The 27,758-nt window shown below is 43.5% G+C and overlaps 1 protein-coding gene across 1 annotated transcript in view; it reads left to right on the top strand.

Annotated features, from left to right (window-relative positions):
- The window catches only part of SPHKAP (SPHK1 interactor, AKAP domain containing), a 1,527,314-nt gene that overhangs the window by 1,258,223 nt on the left and 241,333 nt on the right, over positions 1-27,758 (top strand). The window contains exons 6-7 of the mRNA XM_086943759.1: positions 12,368-12,620; positions 16,107-19,845. Of these exons, the coding sequence (XP_086799885.1) occupies positions 12,368-12,620; positions 16,107-19,845 (3,992 nt within the window). The remainder of the gene's footprint in view (positions 1-12,367; positions 12,621-16,106; positions 19,846-27,758) is intronic.

Genomic DNA, 27,758 nt, shown 5'->3' with positions numbered 1-27,758 from the left:
AGCCGGAGCACCACTTGTAATTGTGACCCATGCACCAAGATGTCTTTGTACAGGGGGTTGTTAAATACCGGGGCACTCCTTTCGTCCTAAATATTTTCAAAGTTAGAGTCATGTTTTGTTCAAGAATGTATTCATCAGCATTGGTCTGCTGTGTAATGTACAGCAAATTAGGCCTCTTCAATTTCATTTTTGGTGCAAGATTCAAAATAAAATAGAATTGGCGCTGGATGTTACGCGATCTGAAATAATTGACTTCTGCATGTAACCATATATGAAATTTGATGTACCTCTGTGTTGCTTGTTTGTTCAAGTTGTTAAACTCAGTAAACAAATAAAACAAAAGACTAAAAAATAAATGTGTTACAAAAAGATAAGCTGCATCGCTTCCCCTATAGAATTTAAAATCAGAGCATTTTTCAGAGCCAACGATCTTTTTGAAAGATGGGCATGCCACTAATCTATGTTGTTGCATGCCGCAGGTGGCAAAGAGATCTTAAGAATGATGATGGATTCAACCCAGATCTGTGACTGGGGGTGAGTGTCTGAAAAGTTTCAGCACTCCGTCTATCATCTCCTTGTGTTTGCGTTGCATGCCACAGCTCATAAATTACTTCTGTTGACTGTTTCAAAGCATGTACACAGATAGAGGGATTCCCCTTACTGAATATTTTAACACATTAATTGAAAGAAAATAGAAATGTGTAAGTAGGTGATTGTTGGTCCTGATAACATATTATGCAAACTTGCTGTTATACTCAAAAAAGTCCCTTGTCCTCATTTCAGTGCTGTGGTAAAAGAGGAAATGTGGTTGACCACATATCTATATACCAGACGCACAGAGTTTGATATTAAAGAGTTATTACCTGTTGCATCATGGGAATGTCATATCAGTTTACCAAGAGAACATTGGTGGCAAATTTGGTGATCACTGTTACTGTGTTTAATGTGTTTTTTAACTTCGTCTGTTAATCGAAAAAGTAAAAGGGCCTTTGCATAATAACGTGGAATTCCTTCCAGTACAGCTCCTTGCTGCTTCACAATGCCCATTCCGAGGGGCAGCACTTCCGGTGGCAGGTAATAGATAGTGCACGGAATTGGCAGTGGAGATGGGCCTTGAGCAACTACCAAGTGGCAGCTATAAGAGTGTATGTCTACCTGCTGCGGCTCAGCAGTTAAACATTGTGGTGGCGCAGTCTAGTTGTTGCACGTCACGCGCCAACGTGACGTGCTGGCGGCCATGTTTAGGCTGCGTGCGCATTGCGCTAGCAGAGCGCGAATTGCCGAGGACACACAGACAGCGGCTCGGCGCTCCTTAGGGCATATTAATTAATAAATACCAGTTAATAAGCACAACGCTGCAGAGTCATCATTGGGGGGGGGAACTTCATCATTACAATGGCGACGAGGGTGGGATGGTAAAGTCCGACCACCCACAAGGAGCGAACCCCCACAGCCAGAAGTCCCCGAGGGAACCACCACACATACTGGGAGACAGGAGACACGCGAGCAGAACCGCAGGACCAGGTGGCCAAAAGGAATAAGCGGTCGACAAGAGGCCAACAGCCCACAGGTACCAAAACCCTAAGGAGCATGGCAGAGCCCAGACACGCCAGGAGGCAGAGCAACCAAGCTAAAGTGGGTGGACAGGCACCAGAAACACCCAGCCAAGCGCGCTAAACCAAGCAACAACCCACCAGACAGGGAAACCGCGCTGGAAACTGCACGGAAGAGCGAGGGGGTTGACGCAGGTAGTCCCCAGGCACACGCCAGCAAGGAAGAGCAAGACAATACACCGGGGAGCCCCAGGAGTCAAGGGAGCGCTCAACCCGCGACCAAGAGCGAGAAGATGAGTGCGCAGGCGGGGTATGCCATGGCGCCAGTGCAATTTTTGCCCAGACCAGGAGAACCACTAATGAAGTGGGAAGATTGGAGGGAGTACATCGACAACTTCATAGGGGTCTTGGAAGATGAAAACGAGGAGCAGTTCAATCCTAAAAGAAAGAAACGTATCCTATTGCTCAACCTAGGCCCGGAAGGTCTGAGAATTTATAAGAGCCTGGTGCCAAAGCAGAGAGGAAGCACTGATGATGACGTGTATGCCCACGCCATTGATGACTTGAATGAACACTACAGGCCGGCAGTATGTGTATCGGTGTACAGATATAACTTTCGGCAAAAGAAACAACGCCCAGGGGAGACAGTAGAAGAATATGTGGCGGCCCTGAAGAGACTTGCGTCCACATGTAAATACGACAATTGGGAAGAGAAATTCATCAAGGACCAGGTAGTGATGCACACCACGTGCACGGCGGTCCAAGACAAACTATGGGCTAGCGGAGACACCACGTTAAAGGAAGTGATGGTCATCGTAAAGAGGGCAGAACTGGCGCGCAGGTGCGCGGAGGCAACGAAGAAGGAGACGGCACCTAGCACCATGGTGAACAGAGTGGATGAAGAAGGGCCCCGCAGGGACTACAAGCAAAAGGGGTTGGTGATGAAGGGACCCAGCAAATGGCAAGGCAACAAAGGTCCCCCAGGAAAACAGGCGGGGAGCAACAAGAGAGCATGCTACAGGTGCAGAAGCTGCTCCCACGAAGCGCACGACTGGAGATGCCCAGCATTTCACGCCAAAAGCATGTACTGCGGCATAGTGGGCCACTACGAGAAGGTGTGTAGGAAGAAGGCTTCCAAAAGTGTGGTGAAATACATCAGCCAAGAAAGCGAAGACCAAGAAGAAGACACGGAGGAGGATGTCATCACAGTCCTTTGTATCTATGATCAGGTACTGAGCGTGGATGGGCAAGTGCTGAGCGTGGACGGCAGAAGAAGGACGAAACCCGTCCTGGAAATGTCGATAGGGGGAATACTGATAAGCGTAGTAGCCGATACGGGTTCACCCTACACCATCGTCCAGAGAGCGGTGTGGGAGGAAAGCTTTGCCCCGCATCTAGGCCCAGAATTGGAAAAGCTGGATTTCCGGCCAGTCACGTACAACGGGGACCACATACCCATGGCAGGATTCAGACCATTGAAATTCGAATTTAGAGGACGATCCGCTTTCTGCAAACTCTACATATCGGAGAGAGGGCCATCGGTCTTAGGATGGCTAGACCAAGGTGACCTGGGCATCAAGTTGGATCCTGGGGGAAAAGAACAAATACTACTTACGGAACTGGAACCCTGGCCAGCTCTTGACAAATGGAAAAGTGAGTACCCCAGAGTATTCGGAGGCACGGTAGGGAAGATGGAGAAGTTCTCCCACAGGATAATTCTGAAGGAAGATGCCATACCGGTCGCCCACAAGGTCAGGAACGTGCCTTTGGCAGTGAGAGAGGCTGTGCAGGAAGAACTGAAGGACCTAGAAAAGAAAAGGGATCATTGAACCCATCACGTGCGCGGAAGGGTGGCCCCTCTAGTGGTAGTCATGAAACCGAATGGAAAGGAGGTCAGGTTGTGTGTGGACCTGCGCGAGTTAAACAAGAACATTGTGGTGGAGAAGTTCCCCTTGCCCAGAATCGAGGAAATGCTGGCCAGCACTCGAGGAATCAAGTGGTATTCCACCATAGACTTGACTTCAGCCTACCACCAGATCGCACTACACCCAGAGAGCCAAAGACTAACATCGTTCATCACCCCATTCGGGTGCTATCAGTTCCGCCGCATGTCGTTCGGGCTAGCCTCAGCGGCTGCGGTGTTCCAAAAGTTGATGCACCAACTGTTTAAAGACACAGAGGGCGTCCAACACTTCCAGGACGACATCCTGGTAATGGGGCGAGACAAACCAGATCATGATGTGAAACTCAGCAAGGCGCTGAAGATCCTAGGAGATAAGGGTCTCACAGCAGAATGGACCAAGTGCCGGATAGGAATGGAGTCAGTGACCTACCTAGGGCATGAAATAGGAGTGCGAGGGGTGACCCCGAAAGCAGAAAATGTGAAAGCAATTTGTGAAGCACCACCGCCAGCCAACAAAGAGGAAGTGAGATCATTTTTAGGTATGGCGGAATATTATAGCAAATTCGTGCAGCACTTCGCCTCCAAGACCCATCACATGAGGCAACTAACGAGAGACAGCACAGAATTCCGCTGGACAGAGGAAGCGCAAGGTGAATTCGAGGTTATCAAGAAAGAAGTGGCAGGCGCAGTGCCACTCCAAGGTTATGACCCCCAAGGGAAGACGGTACTTACCACAGATGCCAGTGACAAGGGGTTGGGGGCGGTCCTCATGCAAGACCGAGGTCAAGGAAGAATGGAGACACTCAGCTTTGCGTCCCGCACACTGAACGAAACGGAAAGGAAATACAGTGTGATAGAAAAAGAAATGCGGGCGGTCGTGTGGGAAATGACTAGATTCAGACAGTTCCTATGGGGCACAAGGTTCCAGCTGAGAACAGATCATAAGCCCCTACTTAAGGTGCTAACATCAAGCGGACATGCTCATGCTATGCCCAGGATCTCAAAAATGTCCCTAAAGCTGCTGGAATTTAGATACGATGTAGAGTACATCCCAGGCAGTGAGAACAGAGTGGCGGACTATCTGAGTCGGGCAGCGGCCATGGAGCAGAGTGGAGAAGACCAGGCTGGAGTAGAAGAACTGGTAGCACTCATGGAAGATCAGGAGAAAGTAATAAGTAGTCAAGAGTGGGAAGAAGCGAATGAGGAGGACCAGACCATAGAGGAGGTGAAGTCTTTCATCACCAAAGGATGGCCTGACAAACGACAGACCCGAGAGGACCTCAAACCCTTCTATGAAGTCAGAGAAGAATTGTCAATGGACGACCAAGGAGTATTTGTGTACAGGGGGGAGAAAGTCATTTCCACGGCAGGCATCATCCCCAAACTATTAGACATGCTCCACAAAGAACACTTGGGGATAGGAAAATTGAAACTAAGAACCAAGCAGAACTAATTGGTGGCCAGGAATGGATGTAAGGGCAGAGAGGCATGTCAGGGACTGCTCACAGTGCCAAGGGGCAGATAAGACACTCAAACCACTACGCCCTGCCCTTGGCAAGTTTGACCCCCCGCTGAACCCGTGGGAGGAGTTGTCGGTGGATATCTGGGGCCCGATCCTGGATGTGCATGGGGTTGTATGACGATCCATCGGCCGCAACGTCCTCGCAGGCGTTCGCATCGCGGCCAATACATCGTAAATTCAATTACATCGGCCGTTTTGGCATCGCACGTCGTTGCAACGCAAATGCGGCTACAGCCTCGGATCGTGTGTCACATCGGCGACATTACATCGCGCGACATGACAACGCGATGTTTCACACAGCCAATGCGTAGCTGGGAGCTGGGGGGTATATATTGTGTATATTTTGTTGAATTATTATTTTGTGATGTTTCATGAAAGAAATACCAATTATGGATGAATGCAGTTTCATTTGAAAAATGAGTGTAATCCTCGCTCTTACTTTGGTACTGGTCATCTGTGCATCAGTTACACCTCGAATAACCTTTGACACGACCCATGGAGACAGACACGAACTGTCTGAATCGGAAAGGCGTGTCAGTGCTTAGCTTCTTCATGTTTGACGTGTGGTGAAAGCGGACGACTGACCGAAAAGGAAGGGAAACACCCGGAGCTTTAAAGCCCCATGCACAGAGACAGATGGAGATCACAGTTAGGAGTTCAGCACACTGCTGTTTTCCACCGTTTCACTCCAAGAAGCAACTTCACTCCATTGCCTCTTTGTCAGTCCTTTGTTTACTAATTGAAAAGTGCGTGCCATATGCGTGTGTTCTCGCAAACAGCATAGCTCTAGGTGCCTGTTTTTGTGAGTTCGCACAATCTACAGGTTATCCATTTATCTCTGAATTCGTCACTGAGCTGAAGAAAGCACAGCTCGGAAGCAGTAAGAGGTAACACTACTCACAGTTTTCCAATTGTGTGGAAATGGTTTGCTCTGGGATCTCAATAATACAAATAAATAAACGTGCAACATCACTCATAAACCGTGTATACACAGATACTTGCATCAATAACCCATAATAAAATTATACATTTAGCAAGTGATCCCCAGAATCCTTTCAAAGAAGTGTATATTTCAGAGAGGTGCATGCATTTGTCTCATTTCCTCAAATTCGGGTGAAGTTTACACTAACATTGAAGTCCCAGATGGGCCCCTAATGTTTTACCTGGGAGGCCGCCATGTTACCTTTCAGAGGCCCTGCAGAATCATTGACGTCACTGTAGCTTTCTGGCATGACACAAACTACTCAAAGCACATTTGTTTCCTTAATCATGCCCAGGCCCGCTCTGTTTCTTTCTGCTGGTAGCATTTGGCTATACCAACAGGAACAATTCAAAACAAATTGGAGGTTCCCCTGTTATTTATAGCAGGGAGGGGGATTATAACAGCAGAAAAATTGGGAGTCCCTGTTTATCCAAACAGCAGATAGAAAATTACTGTATCATCAACTATGGGAATGGTCTGGCTTAAGGGGATAGTTTTCTATACCATCCTAAAAATTGCACAAATAACTCACTAGGTAGAGGAAGTCACTGAACCACAATTTGACAAACTTAAAATCACAGTTAAATGTGACAGACAAACAAATTTTATGAAGTTAAAAAAGATGGAATTTATTGTTTTCCTCCCAACTGGGTTACAATCTAAAACATTATCACAAATTCATTAAAAAACCACATGACGTGGTGATACAAAAGAATATTTCTCACAAGTCAAAATTAAAAAACAGTCAAAAACAGTCGACGCAGCGTTTCGGTGCTTTCTTTCTTTTGACACCTTCTTCAGGATCTTAGAACTTTTGACTCCATTATATTCTGTGTAACGAAACAGATGAGTTTCAAAAAAGTTTTCTTGCGGGTTGCAAGCTGCTCAGGTTTTTCAATCCCCTTGAGCTATACTTTGCAAGTCAGGACCGCGATCTTAAATTTACACGGAGGAGCCACCGTCAGTGAGGGGGGGGTTCATATAGTCTTTTTGACCTGTTATAGATTTATCCGCGATTTTCTAAAATGCACTCTGAACGCGTGATTTCTCGGACTCTTTAAAATATTTTCTTTGTGCACGAGCCTTATGATTGCAGTGCGGCCTCCCTGCTCCTCCGTGTTGTCGTCTTCTGGAAAATTTGTCAAATTGTGGTTCAGTGACTTCCTCTACCTAGTGAGTTATTTGTGCAATTTTTAGGATGGTATAGAAAACTATCCCCTTAAGCCAGACCATTCCCATAGTTGATGATACAGTAATTTTCTATCTGCTGTTTGGATAAACAGGGACTCCCAATTTTTCTGCTGCTATACCAACAGGAAGCCAGTGCTAAGTAAAATACTTCCAATATGCAAAACCCCAGTGGCTTAAAACATGTTAAACTGTGCATGTTCAATAATCGTATTCTTATGTTGCTAATCATACAATGTTTACAAAGAGTATCAGGGGAAGCTTTTCAAAATACATGTACCTATTGTGGAACATATATAAAAGAACTATTTTAAAAGGGTGCATGGTGAGAAGCAAGATGTGTGGGCACTTAAAAGGGATTTTGGAATATCTCGAATATCGAAACGAGAATGCGATTGTTCAACCTACGTCCAGTAGGTTCGATTCATACAAGATTTTCTAGACAACTATTGACTGGTGTACAGCCTTTATCCCATGGTCTTTACTCCACAGGACTTTATGACACATGCATTTATCACGCAGGTTAGTACCATGCAGGCAGTTGGTACGTCACCATGCGGTACTTCACGAAGCATGTTTTTAATGGCATAATTATTATGCCTCTTACAAAAAAAAGGGATTTAAGAGTTCTGGCAGGGATACGGTTTGTAGGGGCTTTAAAGGGATGGTGTCAGGCGCTGCAGAGTCAATGACACTATGATTACATTTTTATAATCTGGGCTCCAAGATATTAGCCGCAAAGTAACTCCTTAAGTGCTTTTAAAATGCAGTTTATCTACCCTTGTTGGGCACTTTGTACATCCATCAGGTTTCACGGAATAACAGTGGTGAGGTAACCGAGGGTGGTTAATGCAGTTGCTATCTTATCTTATATAGGCTTATATAGCGCGTTGCATTTCTTTGTTTTCCAAAGAAAATAATGTATCATATCTGCTTGTCATGTTATTGACCTTCAATTAACTTTAATAAAGACAATTTCCATTTTATGAACACAATTCCGCATATGCGCACAAAACCACCCATCCCACCCAGCCAACCACCCACATCCATCCATCCCATTCCACCCCACCCACCCACCCATCCATCCCCCAGCACCCACCCATCCATGAATCCACCATCACCCACCCACCCACCCATCCATCCCCAGCACCCACCTATCCATCCATTAATCCACCCGCACCCATCCATCCACCCATCAGATGTTTATTAAATATGATGCATGAATTTGATGTTAGTATTTTGAAAGAAATGACCTCAATTGAGTTGCATTTCTTTGTTTTCCAAAGAAACCAATGTATTATCTTGAAAGAAATGACCTCAATTGAGTTGCATTTCTTTGTTTTCCAAAGAAACCAATGTATCATATCTGCTTGCCAGGTTATTGACCTTCAATTAACTTTAATAAAGACAATTTCCATTTTATGCTTGCCATGTTATTGACCTTCAATTAACTTTAATAAAGACAATCTCCATTTTATGAACACAATTCCGCCATCCCACCCAGCCAACCACCCACATCCATCCATCCCATTCCACCCCACCCACCCACCCACCCACCCATCCATCACCCAGCACCCACCCATCCATGAATCCACCATCACCCACCCACCCATCCATCCCCCAGCACCCACCTATCCATCCATTAATCCACCCGCACCCATCCATCCACCCATATGATGTTTATTAAATCTGATGCATCCACCCATCAGATGTTTATTAAATATGATGCCTGAATCAGATCTTTATTAAATATGATGCACGAATTTGACGTTAGTATCTTGAAAGAAATGACCTCAATTGAGTTGCATTTCTTTGTTTTGCAAAGAAACCAATGTATCATATCTGTTTGCCATGTTATTGACCTTCAATTAACTTTAATAAAGACAATTTCCATTTTATGAACACAATTCCGCATATGCGCACAATTCTGCTCGCATATGCGCTGCTCTAGTGTTTAATAATGCAATGTGTGTTCAATGTACTGAAAAAAAGTTAATTGCCATTTTATGAACACAATTCGGCTCGTATATAAATTTAGGAACACAATTCTGCTCCTACATCATCTTGCTATGAGTGGAGGCTCGAACCTTGTGTGTGCTCGCAAAAGTGTCATAAATAAACAAGCCCCTTAATGTAAAGTATGCCGGTCTTTTTCATATCTGTTAATATTTCAATAAACCAAATGCGATTGCGCTCGCAAAACTCTCTTTTTAAATAAACAAGACACTTAATGTTTCAATTAACAAAATGCGATTCTGCTGGCAAAAGTGTCTTAAATAAACAAATGCCCGGTAAAGAAATGCCCCAAACAAAATGCGATTCTGCTCGCAAAAGTGTCTGATGTAATGGCAAAAGTCTCTTCTTAAATAAACCAAATTCAATTCTGCTCGCAATGTTTCGACTTCCGATGTAATGGTTTACGATGTACGAGGGAATGCGACGCACCTGCATGCGTCCTGATGACATGCGATGTATTGTCGTGCACGATGTAACAGCAGCGATGCACTGTCAGCGCGATGCGATATATCCGCTGTAAGTGGTGCTTCCCGTCCAAAAGTATGTTTGGGTCCTTATGGATAGGTATTCGAAGTGGCCAGAATTGAAAATAGCGGAGGCAATGGACACAGAAACCATCATAAAGTTCCTCGCTGACACCTTTGTGAGGGAAGGCATCCCTAAGTCCATCCTAAGTGACAATGGCCCCCAATTCCGATCAGAGAAATGGAGCAACTTCATGCAAAGGAATGGCATTCTAACAAAACACACGTCCATTTACCATCCTGCTGGAAACGGACTAGTAGAGCGATTTAACAGGGTGGTGATGTGGTCAATCCAGGCAGCCATCTTCAGTAACAAGGACTGGGAAGGAGAGGTATGGCACATGGTGTGGGCGTACAGAATCACCCCCACAGGGACAGGCTACAGCCCCTTCCAAATATTGAGGGGCCGCGAACCATTCACTCGGGACAATCGAGTGTGGAAGGAGAAAACAATAACGAGCAAATGGTCCCCAGCAGTGGTGCGAGCCAACTTGGAAAAGGCACAGGCCATTTACTCTAAACACTACAACAACCGGAGAAATGTAAAGGCGACAGGACTGGAAAAGGGTGAATGGGTGCGGGTAAAGTTGGCCACGCTGCAAAGAAAAGGAGACAGTAAATACAGCAAACCCTTGCAGGTCAAGGAAGTGCTGGGCAGAGCGGACCTGCTGAGTGATGAAAATGTGTGGTCACAGGACCGCATGGCAAGATGCAATAAAATTCTACAATGGGACCAAATCGGAGCAAACCTAGGAGATGAGGAGGAAGGAGCCGGTGAACCGGAACAATCAGAGGTGAACCTGGATGTGAGAAGAGGAGATCAGCAAGGTGAGAGGACTGTTCAAGGTGACCAGGAGCTTGGGTGAGAAGGAGTCACGAATAGACAAGATGGAAGTGCGGCGGCGCCTGGAAGTGGAGGTAGAAACGATGGTACTCCGGAAGGAAGGGCCCCAACTACCCCGGTGAGACTGACCCGGAGGGGTAGAGTCGTGGTCAAACCATCAAGGTTCAGTGACTTTGACATGAGCGATGGACTGTGAGTTAACTATTCCTTGTTGGGAAAAAGGGGGAGATATGTGGTGGTGCAGTCTAGTTGTTGCACGTCACGCGCCGACGTGACGTGCTGGCGGCCATGTTTAGGCTGCGCGCGCATCGCGCTAGCAGAGCGCGAATTTTAGAGGACACACAGACAGCGGCTCGGCGCTCCTTAGGGCATATTAATTATTAAATACCAGTTAATAAGCACAACGCTGCAGAGTCATCATTGGGGGGGAAGCTTCATCATTACAAACATGTGAGAGGAATCAGAGGAAATCAATAATACCTTCATGGAAGGGTGACCGGAAGTCCAGGATTTCCCGGATAGTCCAGGGTGTTCATGTTCAGTCCCGGTGTCCCGACAGCGTTAATTAAAACTAATGTATTTCTCCGTTATGGGAGAGGGGTCTGCGAACATGCACATTAGATTTAAAATAGATTGTAGGCACACATTTTCTGTGGCTTTCTCCAAGTACATTATTTAAAAGTCAATTGTTATAAAGTCGATTTAAAGATACTCCTGCTGTGCTTTAGTGTCTCTTTGAAGCACACAACAGGGTGTAAAGAGGCACAAGAAGCGCAAATCAGTATTTCAGAGGGGCCTCAGCCGACGCCAAAGCTTTCCCCTTAGCATCAGTACACGATGTGAGAGAGAATGAAAGAGCTTATTTGCACTGTTTTGAGTTGAAATTAAAAGTTTGCAATCTTTACTGCTATAACCCGTTAAAAAAACTACTTTTTTTACATGTTCCAAAAAGTATCAAAGACTAATATTTGTGATGAATCTTTATGCATCTCCACCCTTTCTCCAGTCGATGCAAAATTGTAGTCCTACTTCTATTTTTGTGGATTCGCCCGGTTTTTGGTTTTCTGAATCTGGTCACCCTACTACTGCATGGCAGCGAATGTGGCTGACTGGCTGTAGCTGAAAGTCCAACTATTAACAAGCAGGCCTTCAGACTGCAGTAAATCGGAGGCCGGGTGGCATAAAACATTGCTCAGGCGAAGTTGGATGACACTGGGAAACGCCTCCTCCTTCCAAAGGGAGACGTCTCTGACCTTAGCCTGAATGTATGGGCAACGTTTACGATATTGCTCACCTCTAATTAACTGTGTGCTCTTAAATGCAGAAAAGTTTATGAGAATATAATTATCTATGTTAGGTGTAACCACTGGATTTGTTGTGGCACTCTAAGTGATATGTTCCACAGGGTGAAGGCTATAAATGTAGCTGTAATATGTGATATCCACCTGGTTAATAGGAGACCATATTTGCAATAAATGTAGAGGTGCTCTTCCTCTGCTTTGATAGAGGGGAATGATTACGTCAGAGTGCAAGCTTTTACTGCAACTGTATATGCCGAGCAGTGCCTCATATACTATTTCGAAAGCCTGCTTACCTCTGCTACGTAGGTTATTATGTGACAAACAGCTCACCTGGGAGGTAATTTACCCCATTAATAAGGCTAATTAAAATCTTTTTCATTTTAAGTTGACATATAAGAGCAATTTAATGTACGTCCATACATTTGTTTGTTTTGATTTTCTATAACGACATGTTGCTTTTTTGGTGAATTATTTGTAACATTTCTTAGAAAAATGCTCCATTGAGATAGTGCCTTTTTGGCTTTTTCCCTGCAGTGCTCGTGGCAGGCAGATGTCTGCCTGGTCCAGTGTGCAAGAAGCAGCAGAACCAGCAGCTCCAAGTCCATCATCTTTGAAATCAACAAGTTTCTGATTGGTCTGGAGTTTGTGCAGGAGAGGCAGCTTCATCTGGATGCTAAGGTCTTAAAGCCCGAAGATGACACAAACTGCTCGGTTTCCTCCATAGAGGAGGACTTTCTCACGGCGTCGGAGCACCTTGAAGACGAGAATGAAGAAGATCTTCAGGATGGTAGGAATCGATTACTAATGGAGATATCTCCGCACATTAAATAACTCTTTTAAGTTCAAATAAAGTTTATTGAGCAAAAAGAGGTGTCAATACAATAAACATAAGTGATACAGAAAAGAAGCGAAATAAGCTAGAGAAACATTGCATAAATAGCAAAACAAAAAGTACAAAAAAGTACTCTTAACCTTCAGTTTGAGCTCCTTTTGTTAATGTAGGTCTCTTTGATGCACGGTTGCAGCTTTCCTACCATTCATTATTGGAATATTGTGGCCTTTCTGCCTTTAGATGATTTTATTTGATAAGGGGCCCACATAATCAATTGTAAGTGATAAACAGATGATATTGCCAAACGTTTTTACTACTTGAAACTAAGGGTATAGCAAAATCATTTATTAATAAAGTGTTCCTAAATGAACATGGTTGCTGTAACTTGCTAACGACAAGATGCAAGAATACACACCACACCTCGACTCCTGAATTAATTTAGGATTTTAATGCGCACACATTTTTAAAAGAGGCAGAACTTAGTATTTTTTAGATATTGCATTTCTGTAAAAGTAACAAGCTGAGTTATTTTAGCTGGCGACGGCCCTATTTACCGGAAACGTTACGCAAAGAGGGTTTAGTTCTGGACTGATGTAAACGGCTTTTTACCCTCGAACATCCGGAGGTCATATTAGTCCAGCCGCTTCAGTTACATACATATGAAAACATGGTGACGTGACTCAGTGCTTATGGTTAGAAAAACAGCAAAACGTATCGCTACGAAGAAAAGAAAAAAGTTGAGAACTATATCTCTGTTGCTAAGGTAAGAAACCTTTTGGAAAACGTAAATGAACAAAACCATTCGGTTATTACACAAATAATGTAATAAAAAGAATAATAAAATAATAAAATGTATGAAAAGGAACATAAGAGGTCTTTTTGTAAAACTCTGTTTCACCATAATGCACACAAGGAGTAATCATAAAAAAAAGTAAATTAACTTCCGAAGATCCACAAATCGAAGATCATACACTTTATTTTATTCTGGCACTTTGTGAGACTCAACACAATATTCATATGACAGTGAAAATGCCTCACAATCCACCACGGGCAATACCATCCCACAAGTTTATTTTTTTTTACAGGAATGGACAGAATCCAGAGATGGAATTCCGATCCAAGAACCCTATGAAGTATCCAAACTCTGCTCAAGTTATATGGATAGACAGTCCTGGAAATCAACACAGTTCATTCATTAACATTTTGTACTTCCTCCTTATCTAGCACTGAAAAATACGTACTCAATGAAGATATTGGGTTTGTTCCAGCTAAGAAGGATTGCACATTTAGCCACATATTGCATTGATGCAGCAATGTCCTACGTGGGTCCAGGACTGCCAAATGCATGTCAGATTTTCAGGATATCCACATGGTCAGTAGCTTTCCTGAAAATCTACAATTGGTCCGGCTGTTCCCGAACCTGGGCACATGGAAATATTAAATTGTTTTAGAATAATATGCTTTAAAAACTATGCTGTACAATCTGCATACACTCTTCACCTGACCCAAAAGGTGTCCACCTTCTTCCAGTTCTACCCTCCTCCAGAGTGAGCCTGACATTTAAGAATAAGAAATATTTGTGTTGATGTGCGGGATAAAATTGAGCAACAACACTGCTGTTTCCACTACAACTTCCGGCTTCACGAAGCCTTAGCATTAATAAACCTAGATTCTAATTTGAAATATCTATCAACAGAAAAAAACAAGATATATCACGCAGTTTAATTTTTGGGAGTGGTGCCAAAGTTTACAAATGGATATAATTTCCATCCACATTTTCAAATCGCAAAGTATTTTGAGTGCATTGTGGCTGTCTATTTTGAGGTTGCAAACCACTCATTTTACTATGTAGAGACGTCCACAAAACAGTTTAGTATATTATGCCCTAAATATGCCAAGTTAAACTTCTCAACATCAATCAGTAGCTGATTTAATAAATTCACTAAGCGAAATTGCCATATATTTAGAAAATAATCTTTCCACTTTATTTTTTTATTTTTTTTGCAGTTTTATGTATCACAACGTGGCCCACGGGCAATAGAGCCCTCACATCATCATCACATTGTGTTAGTCAGATGACTTTATTATCAGTTTTTTTAGCATAGGGAGATTAGGTGATTTGCCCAAGATCACAGGATATTGATCCATGGCCTGGGGTCAAATCTCGTTCCCTAGTTCCAAAGTCAGCTGCTCTGTCCATTACGCCACATCTCTTCCTCGACTTTCACAAAACACACCAACCTATGGCAGACTTTGATAAAAAGACACCTAACTGCATCTCATGTTACATTCATTATTATCATAGCCCTTCTGGCTATTACTGGTCTTTGGAGGTACACCAAATGCACATTTTACACTGACAGATACCACACATGAAATTACCTATAGAGAAGGGATATTTCCCATAATGTCTGTCAATCCTTCACTTTCCTTGCAAAATAGTCGTATACTACATTGTAGGAAACATATACGCAGGTGACATTTTAAATAAGTTTGTTAATTGGTGAAACTCAACACCGTCTACCAGTTTTACCAACGTAGTACTCATTTCTAGCAAATGTCACGTAGATTGGATTTTAAAGTCCAATCTGTACCCATCATGGCAATGGACTATGCAATTTATTAATTTCTCTTTTGCTATGTAAACCTTGGAGCTGATGCTAAACGGCAGGTACCTCCAATGTCCATCACTAAGGACCATTGATTCTGATAACTATACAAACACCTTCTATATCATCGTGGGCATGGCTGCTATCGAGAGAGAGGCATTTGGATAGGATACCATAAAAACACATGGCTAATATGATTAAAAAAATCTAAACCTTTAGGAAATCATATTTAGGTAAATTAACAATCATGGCTAAAAAGGCACATCAATCTTTTCGGTAAAAATGCATCTTTACACCTAGAATGTAATAAGTTCAGGTTGTTTATCAGAGTCAAAATGTGTTTTCCTATATATAAACATCCAAACAGAGAATGCAACTGATCAACTTCACCATTTTGCTAAAATAAATGAAACATAAACACAAGGTACTCCCACGCTTCCATTACCTATGCCATTGTGTAGTGATCTAACATTCTGAAAAATTGCATTCTTATGAGTCATGTTGCAAAAGACAGAGACTGACATAATTTGATGAAAATCTCACGGGGATCTTGAAAGATTAAAAATTCCACCAACTTCCTGAGGAATGATTCTTGAGTAAGTCACATGACTCTGACAGGTAACTATTTCGATGTACACAGGCCCATTACTTTCAAACGAAAAATCAACTAACTGTGATCTTCCAGAAAGCAATTTAAATGAATTAAACAAGTTTCAATATGGTCTGCAGTTGCCTTCCATTTTTTAAATGTCATTGGTGTAATGAAATGGAGATATATATTCAACTGAGAACTGTCTCTAAAACAATAAATGCATTGTTTTCTTTCCCACAGACTATCCAGAACCTGCTTCTGACACTAAAAAAGCAAAGCCAAAGGCAACAGAGAATTTTAAATTCAAGAAGGGTAGATTGCCTTTCAGTTCAGAAGAGACTTATTTGAGCAAAATGAATGTTGCTTCTTGTGAAACCTCGCATTCCTCTGATGATACTCTGATGGAAACCACGATTGAAGTTGCACTGAAAAGCGAGGGCAAGGCCAAGGAACAATGGCATCAGAAAAGGGATTGGTGTGTAGGAGAACCCTTATCAATGTCCACAACGGTTGTCGAGGAATCAAAACTTGCAATTGACAAACCCTATATTGTTGGCGATAGAGGCTACAGTCCTTCTGTTATTTCCGATAAAGGTGCACCAGGTGTGAACCAGGATGAGGGTCCAAGAGAGTCCAGTCTTTCAGACATGCCAGAGGGGAAGTTTCAAACAGGCGTGGTGGACGAACGTGCTTCTGCAGGTCAATATGCCACCAATTTAGCAGAGTCTGTCCTACAGGATGCTTTTATTAGATTATCTCAATCTGAACCGGGGTTCAGAGAGGAAGCTGCTGTTTGCATTTCTGCTGGTGATTCATTGCTGTCGGCTGGTGATCTTAAAGATGGCGTGGCAATCCCTTCTCGTCCGTGGCAGGAACTACCTAAAATTGTAATTGTGCAAAGTCCAGACAGCTACGAGAACACATCTGAGTGGCTTGGTTCCCATGTATCTCAGTGGCAAGATCCAGAGAACCTTGGTGATGCGTCGGGTGTAGCCCCAGGAGATGTTACATCAAGTGGAGATACTCAGAGTGCATTAGAGGTTGCACTGGCATGTGCTGCTGCTGTCATTGGGACAATTACAAGTCCACATGCAGTAGAACAGATCAAACTAGAGCAGGACAGCACAATTCTGAGTACTACAGTGAAAGGGGAGCAAGAGCTTCAGGAAGAAACTTCACAGGCAAGTGAGGATGAAACAGAAGAGGACTATTTTTTACCATCTGCTATATGCGGTATGACACAGGTAGCCAGTGCAGTAGCAGTTTGTGGGCTTGATGATAAGAAAGATGCAAAATATCCTGCAACCGCGAGTGGGCTTTTGGCTGCCGCCGATGCCACAGCAGCCATTACCCTACACTGCAGTATAGCAGTGGGAAGCAGCCTACACAGCATCAATGGCAGTATTGCAAAAGTGTTACTTCAAGAGGCCACTGCCATTCTGAACACGCCCACTGTGTATAAAAACATTGGCGAATTTATTGAGTCGATGAATGGAAAGATCATTGAAAGTGTAACCAGTCCCCAGGTTTCACACTTGGATGATGCCAATAAGGAAGAAGTAGCCCAAAGCCTCTCCAATGTTATCATAAAGCATTCTTTAGAAGAATTTAACAGGAAGGAAAGAGCGTTGGGCCCCGGTGAATGCAATAAATCTGAGGTGAATAGGAAAGTTATATTGATGGAGATAGCAAATGAACTGCTTTTTAACTTGGTATGTTCCACTTGTAAAAAAATGAGTGATGCTGTTCTTTCTGATGAGCTGTGTTCGGGTCTCTTTGAAGACAAAAACAAATGGGAACCCACTGATGAAATAGACAGTCACCGCAATGAGCTGACAGATAGCGAAGCATCACAGAAGCAATCAAATAACAGTAAAAGCACTCTTGAGCTCAGGCACGTAAAGAGCGAAAATTCCCTCCACCAACATGAAGGGAAGACAATTGCAGCAGGAAGTTTTGATTCGCAGACAGAAAATTCCTTGGACAACCTTATGCGGCAGAATTCACTGAGCACAAAAACATCACCAAAAAGAGGATGCACAATGGCAGAGGGTGCTATTGCTCAAACTAAAAAGAGCAAAGAACGAAGATCATTTTTTGCCAGAGGTAGTGCCTTCACAGGTGAAGAATGCCAATACAGTACCCAAGAACAAATGTATTGTGCTACCTCAAGAAACACGGAACCACAGGAAAAGCAACAATGTGAATCATTTATGAATAGCGATGTCCAGGTTAGCGTATCTTTATTAAGTAATCATGTTCTCAGCAAGTATCCTTCTCAGCCTGTTCTGCAGGTTACGCACTCAACTGATTATTACTGTGTGGCAGATTTTGCCGAAGAGTTGGCCGAGACAGTGGTCTCCATGGCCACAGAGATAGCTGCCATTTGTCTTGAAAACTCCAATGGAAAGCAGCCTTGGTTTTGCTCGTGGGCTAGAGGGAATGATTACTTGATGCCGCAAAGCATATCCTGTCGGACTGTCAAAAGGAAAAAAGAGCCACCAGCAAATGATTCAGTGATTAGGAAGCATAGACCACCACGACTTAGTGAGATCAAGCGGAAAACTGATGAACACCCTGAACTAAAGGAAAGGCTAATGAACCGAGTGGTTGATGACTCAATCAACCTCGAAGATGGCATTGACTCAGTAAATATATTTGCAAATGAGGTGGCCAGTAGAATCATGAACCTAACTGAGCTGCCCACAACAGACAATTCCTGGCAGAGTCAAAACCTTGCTAGGAACAGACTGCATTGTGAAAGATGGAGCAGAGGCAAAGCATCTAGCTATGAAAGTATACCAGAAGAAGATTGTGACTCAAAATGCTACATAAATACACTTGGCCCAATGAGCATTTTAGGACAGCCGTTCAGCAGAACAAGTTCTATATCAAAGCAGTCTAGCTGTGAGAGCATCACAGATGAATTTTCAAGATTCATGGTCAACCAAATGGAAGATGAAGGTAGAGAGTTTGACTTGCTACTTGACTACTACGCTGGAAAGAATGCGAATAACATCTTACATTCAGCTTTGCAGCAAGTCACTAGAAAAAATGGGCACCTTAATGTGCGGCCAAGTTGTCCATCAAAACAGTCCAGCACTGAAAGCATTACTGAGGAATTTTATAGGTATATGCTGCAAGAAATTGACAAAGACAATAAAGATAGTCTGTCAAGTAGGAGTACAAGAGACTGGAGTTGTAATTTGTTGCCTCCATCACCACGCACACCTCTTTCCTTTAGGCAATCTTCTATGCCAGACAGTAGGATATCAAATTCTCGATTGACTGTCAATGCCCCAGTAAAAGCAAACTCTTTGGATGGTTATTCTAAAAATACTTCCCGTGATTTACTCAGTGTGCAACCATTGGGCGCTGGGCCTTCATCGGGTCTCTGTAAGTCAGACTCATGCATATACCAAAGATGTAGAAACGACCAGATAACTGACATGTTGATTCGTGAGACATGGAAAAGTTCCATTGAGGCCCTTATGCGCAAGAACAAAATTATTGGAGGTAGTGCAGATTCTTCCGACGTAGAAGATGCTTCAAACGGCTCCCCTTTGCATGTGGAAAAATATGCCAACCGACTAGCTGCGGATATCGTTCAAAGTGGGAAGTCTCTGATTATGATACATCAAGATTCCTTTGACTATACAAGCAAAGAGTCTGACAGTAGACTAGCACAAGAAACAGTGCCTCAACCACAAACAAAACGAAAAGCTGCAGGCATGAAGAAAGGTCACCTCACAAAAAGTGCATCTCTCACAACCTGCCACCCGGGGTTACCTTCAAGCCCAAGGGAGGTGCCTTTGATACAAATTGAATCGGATCAAAGGGACACACCAGATGTAATCACAAAGCGCCAGATCTCCATGTGCAGTGCCACAGCAAAAACAAAACAACAGGTACACAAAAGGAAATGCACAGACATTGACTCTGGGAAAGGAACAGGACCAAGCTTGCTCAAAAACCAAAGGTAAGGCAATCAACAAGCAAGTGATGCTGATTAAAAAGTGTTTTCTATAAATAAAAAAGTACAGAGCATGATTAACATGAGGTCATGAACCTAAATATAAATTAGATTATTTGGTTCAAAGTTAAGAAAAGTATGTCATGGGCAGTGTTTAATTTGTAAAAGAATGGGTGCCGGTGCCCAAAGCATTGCACAGAAGCCCGTGTCGGGCACAGTCACATTTCAGCATGCTGAATAACAAGGCTGCATAGTCTGGGATCCACCTCATATCTCTTCAGTTCAACACCAGACACTCTCCATCCCTTTATCTTACTTTTAGAGTTTACTACTTTTTCCTTCGGGAACGGTTTTTCCTGCTTTTTTCCCCAACAGTTTGTGTTTGTCTCTTTTGCTCTCGGGCAATGTCCAATGAGGATAATTGAGTGCTGCTACCCTAGAACAGGGTCGAACTGGCATACAAGGCAATCATGCAGTGCCACATGGGCTGGTCTGAAATGTCAATGAGTGGGTCAGTTTTTTTGCAGTTTGTGGGCCTGTTTTATTGTCTGCTGGGCCAGTTTTTACTGTTTATTTCCCTGATATTATCACACACGTTGAATGCAGCAAGCTCAATCTATGCAGTCTTCCATACCTTGCAACCACTCATTCAGCTTGTCTTTACACGTACAAAACGGCCCCAATTTGCAAACATGGGCCAATTTCTAATTCACTAATGGGGGGGGGGGTGTGATTGAGTTCAGTTTTATTTTGATGACCAGGAACATTTATGTCCCAGTCTGATCCTGCCCAAAAATGAGTGCTGTTGGGTTCCACCAGCAACACCAATGGCACAAACAAATAATTGTGCATAATAATTTCAATCTCCAATTAAAGGTTGTGAGTGGTTAACAAGGGTAACAAATACAGGCAGTCTACCTTCTACAGTCACACACAGAAATAAAAGAAGCCACACACATACTCAGATAGAAACGCATGCTTAGATACTTTTATGGCATAAATCTGTCTCTCAGTGACTGTGCCTTTTTTTCATGTTACTAATTTCAAATTAATTTTTTCAATACTCAAAGTATTTCAGTTGTACATTGCATATTATTAATATAGCATCACATATACTAAAATGAGCCAACCTTTAAAATGAGACAAGACGACAACAACAAAAACAACCAAGTGCTGCACAGAGGGTAGAAAGTGGAACTCCACAGTAATGATTAGTGATGTAATAGAATGTTACTATGGATAAAGTTCTGGATTAGCCTAAATACTGCCTTTCGAAATCAGACAGTATCACTGCAAGAAGTGGGGTGTATTCACACCAGTGTCAGCCTGCTAGACTTTTGGTAGTCAATCATTACTTTGCATGTCATTACCTCAGGAGTCATTACTTTGTGGTAAGTAGATAGGGCTACCTTTACATTGGGAGTTTTTAAATCTAGACCGTCTTTACTTAATAGGGGTATTTTAATATCAACAGGTGTTTGTATATAATTTATAATTTGTTGCATTTTGTAAACTCTACACAATATAATTGATATCGAATTTTTTCTTTATTCAATTACTCACATACAAATATTTGTAATATTAATTGAGGTGAATGGTAGTCCAACACAAGTAATAAAGTCACTAAATTGCAAGGTCCACTCGAAGGTTTCAGTAATTTATTGTTGCAGCATCTGGGGTCCAGGGCCTCGAGCTTAGTGATGGAATATCGGTGGGTGGACGGAATGCCAGAGTTCCTGGTGCTGGACGGAGTCCTGGTGCAGACAAGCACAAGCAGGCATAGATGGGTTTGCCTTTGGTGCACCAGCTGCGTGGCTGCGCTTTGGCCTCCATTAAGTAGGTCCTGGGAGGAGCTTTGGAGAAGTGGGAAGAGGGCAGTGGGAACTGCAAGCATGCGGCGAGGGTCGATGTACAAAATTAGCAACACAGCACAAACAGGCACAACTAATCAAAGAATGAAATCAAAGATAAATGGCCTGGTTTCGATCTTGGAGGACGAGTTACTCCATCACAACAGTGACGAATATCCCGTCCACCGAAATATAAATACTGTTGTATCTTATGGGATTTATATTTCGACAGACAGGACATCTGTCACCATTGTGATGGAGTAACCCATCCGATGAGATCTAAATCAGACCCAGAATTTTTTTATGCCAGCTATGATCCCATTTCTCCTCTATCATTTTCTGCCAAAACAAAGCACAGCACTCATATTCTGACCTAAGTGATAATTCATGGGACGGTGGATGCTAAAAAAAGTATATGACAAACAAAGTGGTACAAATTCTATTCAGAAGTGAAAGACTTTGGAAATATACTGCTTTCCTTAAGGTTCTCCCTGGCGACCAAAGTGACGCCCTTTCCAAAAGTAAAATTAACCCAATGATCTGTGAGACTTTTCTATATTTCTCAAATGTCATAGTATTGGCGGTGGGATACCAGTACTGACGACCTAGCGAGGAGACACAGGTAAATTCTTGAAGGAATTGGGAATCAATCAGACTATGAAAAAAAGTTGTGTATTCCCTTTTATAAACAATTGGCATAAAATAGGGAAAATAGAAGCTAATCTGTACTCCCTGGAAATTAATGAAACAGCTAAATTGACTAGATATCTGTCTATACAAATATATAAATATGTTGAGGTACAAGATAAGATGCATTCAAACATTATTTAAATTACTTAAGTTCTGTGGGATGACAAGCTTGTCTCCAATGTAATGACTCCTGTTGTATTAAAGGTGATGTAATGATTCTTGATGTTAGATTGTTTCAAAGTAAATGTAAAACATATTTGGGAAAGAAATCTGGTAATTTGGACTGTTCTTATTGCAACATCATCATGGCAGATTGGCATATGGATGGTTCCGGTTTGAGGTGGCATGGTGGGCAAAAAGTATGGACTGCATTGTGTCCCGAGTAATTACTAATGACTGAGATTTATTCAAGCATACCACCGATGACTTTTTCATTTTCCTTATTGGTGCATAAAGCAGTCAGAAACATTTTTATCAGAGAATGTTAACAGATGAAAACCATTTTTTTCCCTTGATTTTTGTAAGACACCCATTCAAGTGGTTTGAACCAGAGTTTCCTAAAGTGGTGAAAGTGCACACTGTATTGGCAACTTTGGTTGCTGCACTGCATTTAACTAATTTTCAATCAACACAAAAAGATGAGGGACAGAATGCTGAACATTGTCATAGATCTGGGTTAAATCCTTTGTTTATTTGTTCACCACACCACCCCAGTTTGAACCCAGCCATAAGCAAATCAATCTTGACCCTGCTCCCCATGGGTACAGTTCAGTCCGGAACTGCCAGGCCAGGTCCCCCCTGGACTGGAAAAAAACCATCCTGGGAACAGTTTTGAGGTATCACTCCTCACCAGCCAGGCTAGCTTGAATCCAGTGGCATAACAAGCATAGGACCCACGTCAGGTCATACCTTTCCCACTTAGGGTCAATATAGCAACACAAAAAGATGATGGACGGAATGCTGAACATTGTCAAACATTCACCCCCCCAGTCACAGATCTGGGTTAAATCCATTGTATTTTTGCTCACCAGTTTTGACCCACCCATATGCAAATCAGTCTAGACCCTGCTCCCCATGAGAATAGTCCAGCAAAAACTGCCAAGCCAGGTCCTCCCTGGGCCAGAAAATAAGCATTCTGGGACTGGTTTCCGGGTATCACCCCATATCAGCCAGGCTAACTTGAATCTAGTGGCATAGCAAGCACGGGAGCCACGTCTAGGCATACATTTTCCACATAGGACAACCATAGGAACACAAAAAGATGAAGGACAGAATGCTGAACATTGTCAAACATTCACCCCAAATGACAGATCTGGGTTAAATCCATTGTTTTTTTGCTCACCATGCAACCTTAGTGTGGACATAGTCATATGCAAATCAGTCTTGAACCTGCTTCCCATTGGAACAGTCCAGCTCGATTTGCCAGATCTGTTCCTCCCTGGACCAGAAAACAAGCACCCTGGGACCGGTTTTGGGGTATCACCCCTCATCAGCCAGGCTACCTTGAATCCAGTGGCATAGTAAGCACGGGGCCAAGCATGTACATAGCCTTCCCAAGACTTATTTGCATATGTCTGGGTCCAAACTGGAATGGCGTAGCAAGCAAAAATATAAATGATGGAGTTAGGTCCAGATCTGTGACTCGAGGTGAACATTTGACAATGTTCAGCGTTCTGTCTATCTCATTTTGTTTTGCAATTTTTGCCCTAAGTGGGATGTGTAACCCCTGAATGTCTCCCAGCTGAGGTGGTTGCGGTGCCAGAGAAGGCCACCCTATAGCCCACTGAGGAGGACACCGCCTCACTTGGTGAACTGCCTGAACTTGCTGGATGGCAAGTAGAGGGGCGACCCACCAGTGAGGAGTTATGTAAGGCACAGAGAGATTGCCTAACCGTGGAGGGCATAAGGCAACAGGCCAAAGTCCAGGCAGCAGGTGATACCTCTGGGAATCATCACATTTACTGGGAGGGAAACCTCCTGTATAGTGAGCCTAAGATACATGTGCATGGGGCAACAAGAGCCCTGGTCGTTCCTCAGTACTCAAGGGCCTTCCTGCTGGAGCTGACTCATGAGATGACCCTGGTAGGACACATGGGGCAGGACAAGAACTTTGCCAGGCTTGTCGCCACTTATATTGGCCTCAGATTTAGATTTTCTCAGATAAATTCCGCACGACGTACTTGACCTGCCAGGCTAGTGGGCAGACAGGGTAGAGGCTGAAAGTACCCTTTAATCCCTTGTCTGTCATTGGCACCCCCTTTAAAAGGGTGGGCATTAACATTGTAGGGTTTTTGCATCACCAGACAGCCTCTGACAATAGGTTTATCCTGGTACTGGTGGACCATGTCACAAGATACACAAAGGCCATTACTCTGAGGACTGCACTGCACCTGCAGTGGTATTATTATTATTGGTGAGCTTATAAAGCGCAATGGTTACTCCAACCGGAGTGTCCCCACGCTAGGACATAGCTGAAACCCAACAACCCTCCCAAGCTACCACCAAAAACGCGGGCATCCAAACCAGATGACACCTTACCACTACATTCCTCCCCGGGGAAAACAGAAGAGCCATGTTTTCAATTTCTTACGAAACAGAGACTCTGACTCGGTTGTCCTAAGATCCACTGGAAGCTCATTCCTGGCCTTAGCTGCCAGGAAGCCTAAAGATCTTCCACCCAACCGCGTCCTACGCACCCTGAGCACAATCACTCTTGCACAACCCAATGATCTCAAATTACGAACAGGCTGGTGAGCTGTCGGTAGAGGCCATAAAAAGCGCGGTCTCCTCTCCCCCGGGATCCTGTAACTTAGGCATAGAGCCTTAAAGGTAACTGTAGCCCAAATAGGAAGCCAATGCAGTACCTTTAAGGCTTCTCCCACCGATGCCCTCATAGGTACATTCAGGATGAGCCAGGCTGTGGCATTTTGGACCTTCTGCAGGATGTTCAGATTTTTGCCCGCTGTCCTCATATACAGGACACTGCAGTAATCAAGGCGAGATGTAACCAACGCCTATACAATCGACCTTCTAGCACTTAGGGGGAGAAAGTCCAAGATCTTATGTATCATCCTCAAAATGTCAAAACACGCCCAAGCCACAGCTGTTATTTGCGAGAGACCATCGTCGAACCACACTCCCAAAGTTTTCACCTTGGCTTTCGGCACTGGACTAGTTCCCAGAGCTTCGGGCCACCAATGCTGTGACCAGAGAGAGGGCTGTTTTCCAACCACCATCACCTCTGTCTTCCCTGCATTTAGTTGGAGACAGCTCAGTCTCATCCAGTCCATGAGTTCCCTCAGGCAGGTTCTAAAATCAGGATCCCTTTCAGGTTCCTTTTGTTCCAGGGTCACACTAGCCGAGTATCATCAGCATACGACACCAGCTGAATTCCATGTTTCAGAACAATGTCTGCAAGTGGGCGCATATATATATTTAAAAGGGTTGGGGTGAGAGCAGGAGAGCGGACTCCATACCATGCATAGGCCTGAACCCGGACTGGGTATCATGCAGAACCTGCCTCTCTTCCAAGAACTTTGAGATATGGCCACTCAGGTGTTTCTCTGCAATTTTAGCCACATCGGGAAGAAGAGAAGAGATTTTGGCCTTAGATTTTCAGGAAGAGCAGGGTCCAATGAAGGTTTTTTCAACAGAGGGACCACCATTGCATGTTTCCAGTTGCTAGGGACCTGACCAGTACTAAATGACAGGTTCAATAGCGAGGTGAAGACAGGAGCAATCCTTTTCTTTCCTGGTAGCAAACATTTAGGAGGGACTAGGACTAAAGGTGACACAGATTTTACCACCTCCATCAGAATAGTAACCTCCGCCTCCACCAAAGGACGGAGGTTAAACATATCCTCAGGCCCCGAAATATCCAAGCCAATTGGATATATTGGATACAGCTTCCTGGAAAAGTGGCATAAATCTTAGCAATCTTATTAGTGAAAAAGTCAGCAACTTTATTACAGTAGTCTGTAGAAGCAGGAAGTGCAGCTGTCACTCGTTCCAAAGAGGACAGTTGTTTCACCACCTGAAAGATGGCCTTCGTTGATTTTTTAGCTAGATCAATTTGCCCAGAGTAGTATTCCCTACACACTCTCCTAATCTGACAATGGTAAAGCTTTAAAGCCTCCAGATATTTCTGTCTATTCTCATCCTTCTAGCTCTTCCTCCATTGGCGCCCAAGATGCTTATAACTAGATTTTGTTTGCATCAAATCTGCAGAAAACCACTTTGCAGAGGCAGAAGTGTGCCCACGTTTGCATTGTTTTAATGGAATCAGGGAGTTAACTGCCTCCAGCATCCAACTAAATATTAAATTATCGGCATTCAGGATATTGTCCCCCACCTCAAGGAGGCTGCCCACCAGTGCTCCTTCAAAGTCATCCTGAGTTAATGCCGCCAATTTCCGAACCAATGCGTTTTTGAGCAGCTACCAAGGAAGGCCTGACCTGGCATCAATAAGCTAAAGGATAATAAATAGTGTTCTTACCAAGCTACATGAATTGGCAGTGAGGCAGTTGTCCCTGCACAGTTGGTAAAAATATTATCTAATGTGTGACCTTTGTTATGTGTGGCAGAATGGACCAGTTGATTCAGGCCCAAGGCCTGAAGACCAACTAAAAACTCAGCTGATTCTTTACAGCCTTTGTCTTCCAGATGCAAGCTAAAATCCCCTAATAGGAGAAAATTATGAAGGGAGTGTTTCCAAAAGTACATCAATAAAGACTCTCCCCCTGACCAGGTGGTCTATACATGAGTAGTCCTGACACTGATATGGTGCTAGTGATATTCAAACTAAAAAAGGCCGCTTCACAGCTAAAAAGCGCAAGTTTCTCCGATTTAAGCTGGAGATGTCTCCTAAAAATTGCAGCAATGCCGCTCCCCTTCTGGCCGATCCTGTCCACTCTCAAAATCGCATATCCTTCGGGTATGGCCTCTGAGATATCAGGGGCGAATGCCTCGTTAAGAGAGGTTTCAACCAAGAATAGTATAGTTGGTTCATGGTCTCTAAGGAGATCACTGATTTCTAACCTATGTTTGCTGAGCGATCTGCAATTTAAGGAGAGACAGTACAGAGAGGTGCAAGTTGTTCTAGGCACATCCCTTTTATTCCTTGCTTCCTCATCCGGTGTCAGACAGAAGCTACAGTGCTCACAATCACAAATAGAGCCTTAAAGGTAACTGTAGCCCAAATAGGAAGCCAATGCAGTACCTTTAAGGCTTCTCCCACCGATGCCCTCATAGGTACATTCAGGATGAGCCAGGCTGTGGCATTTTGGACCTTCTGCAGGATGTTCAGATTTTTGCCCGCTGTCCTCATATACAGGACACTGCAGTAATCAAGGCGAGATGTAACCAACGCCTATACAATCG

The sequence above is a fragment of the Lissotriton vulgaris genome, chromosome 11 (genome assembly GCF_964263255.1).
Source record: "Lissotriton vulgaris chromosome 11, aLisVul1.2, whole genome shotgun sequence".
Classification (NCBI taxonomy): Eukaryota; Metazoa; Chordata; class Amphibia; order Caudata; family Salamandridae; genus Lissotriton; species Lissotriton vulgaris.
This window is presented reverse-complemented; position numbering and strand designations above follow the sequence as displayed.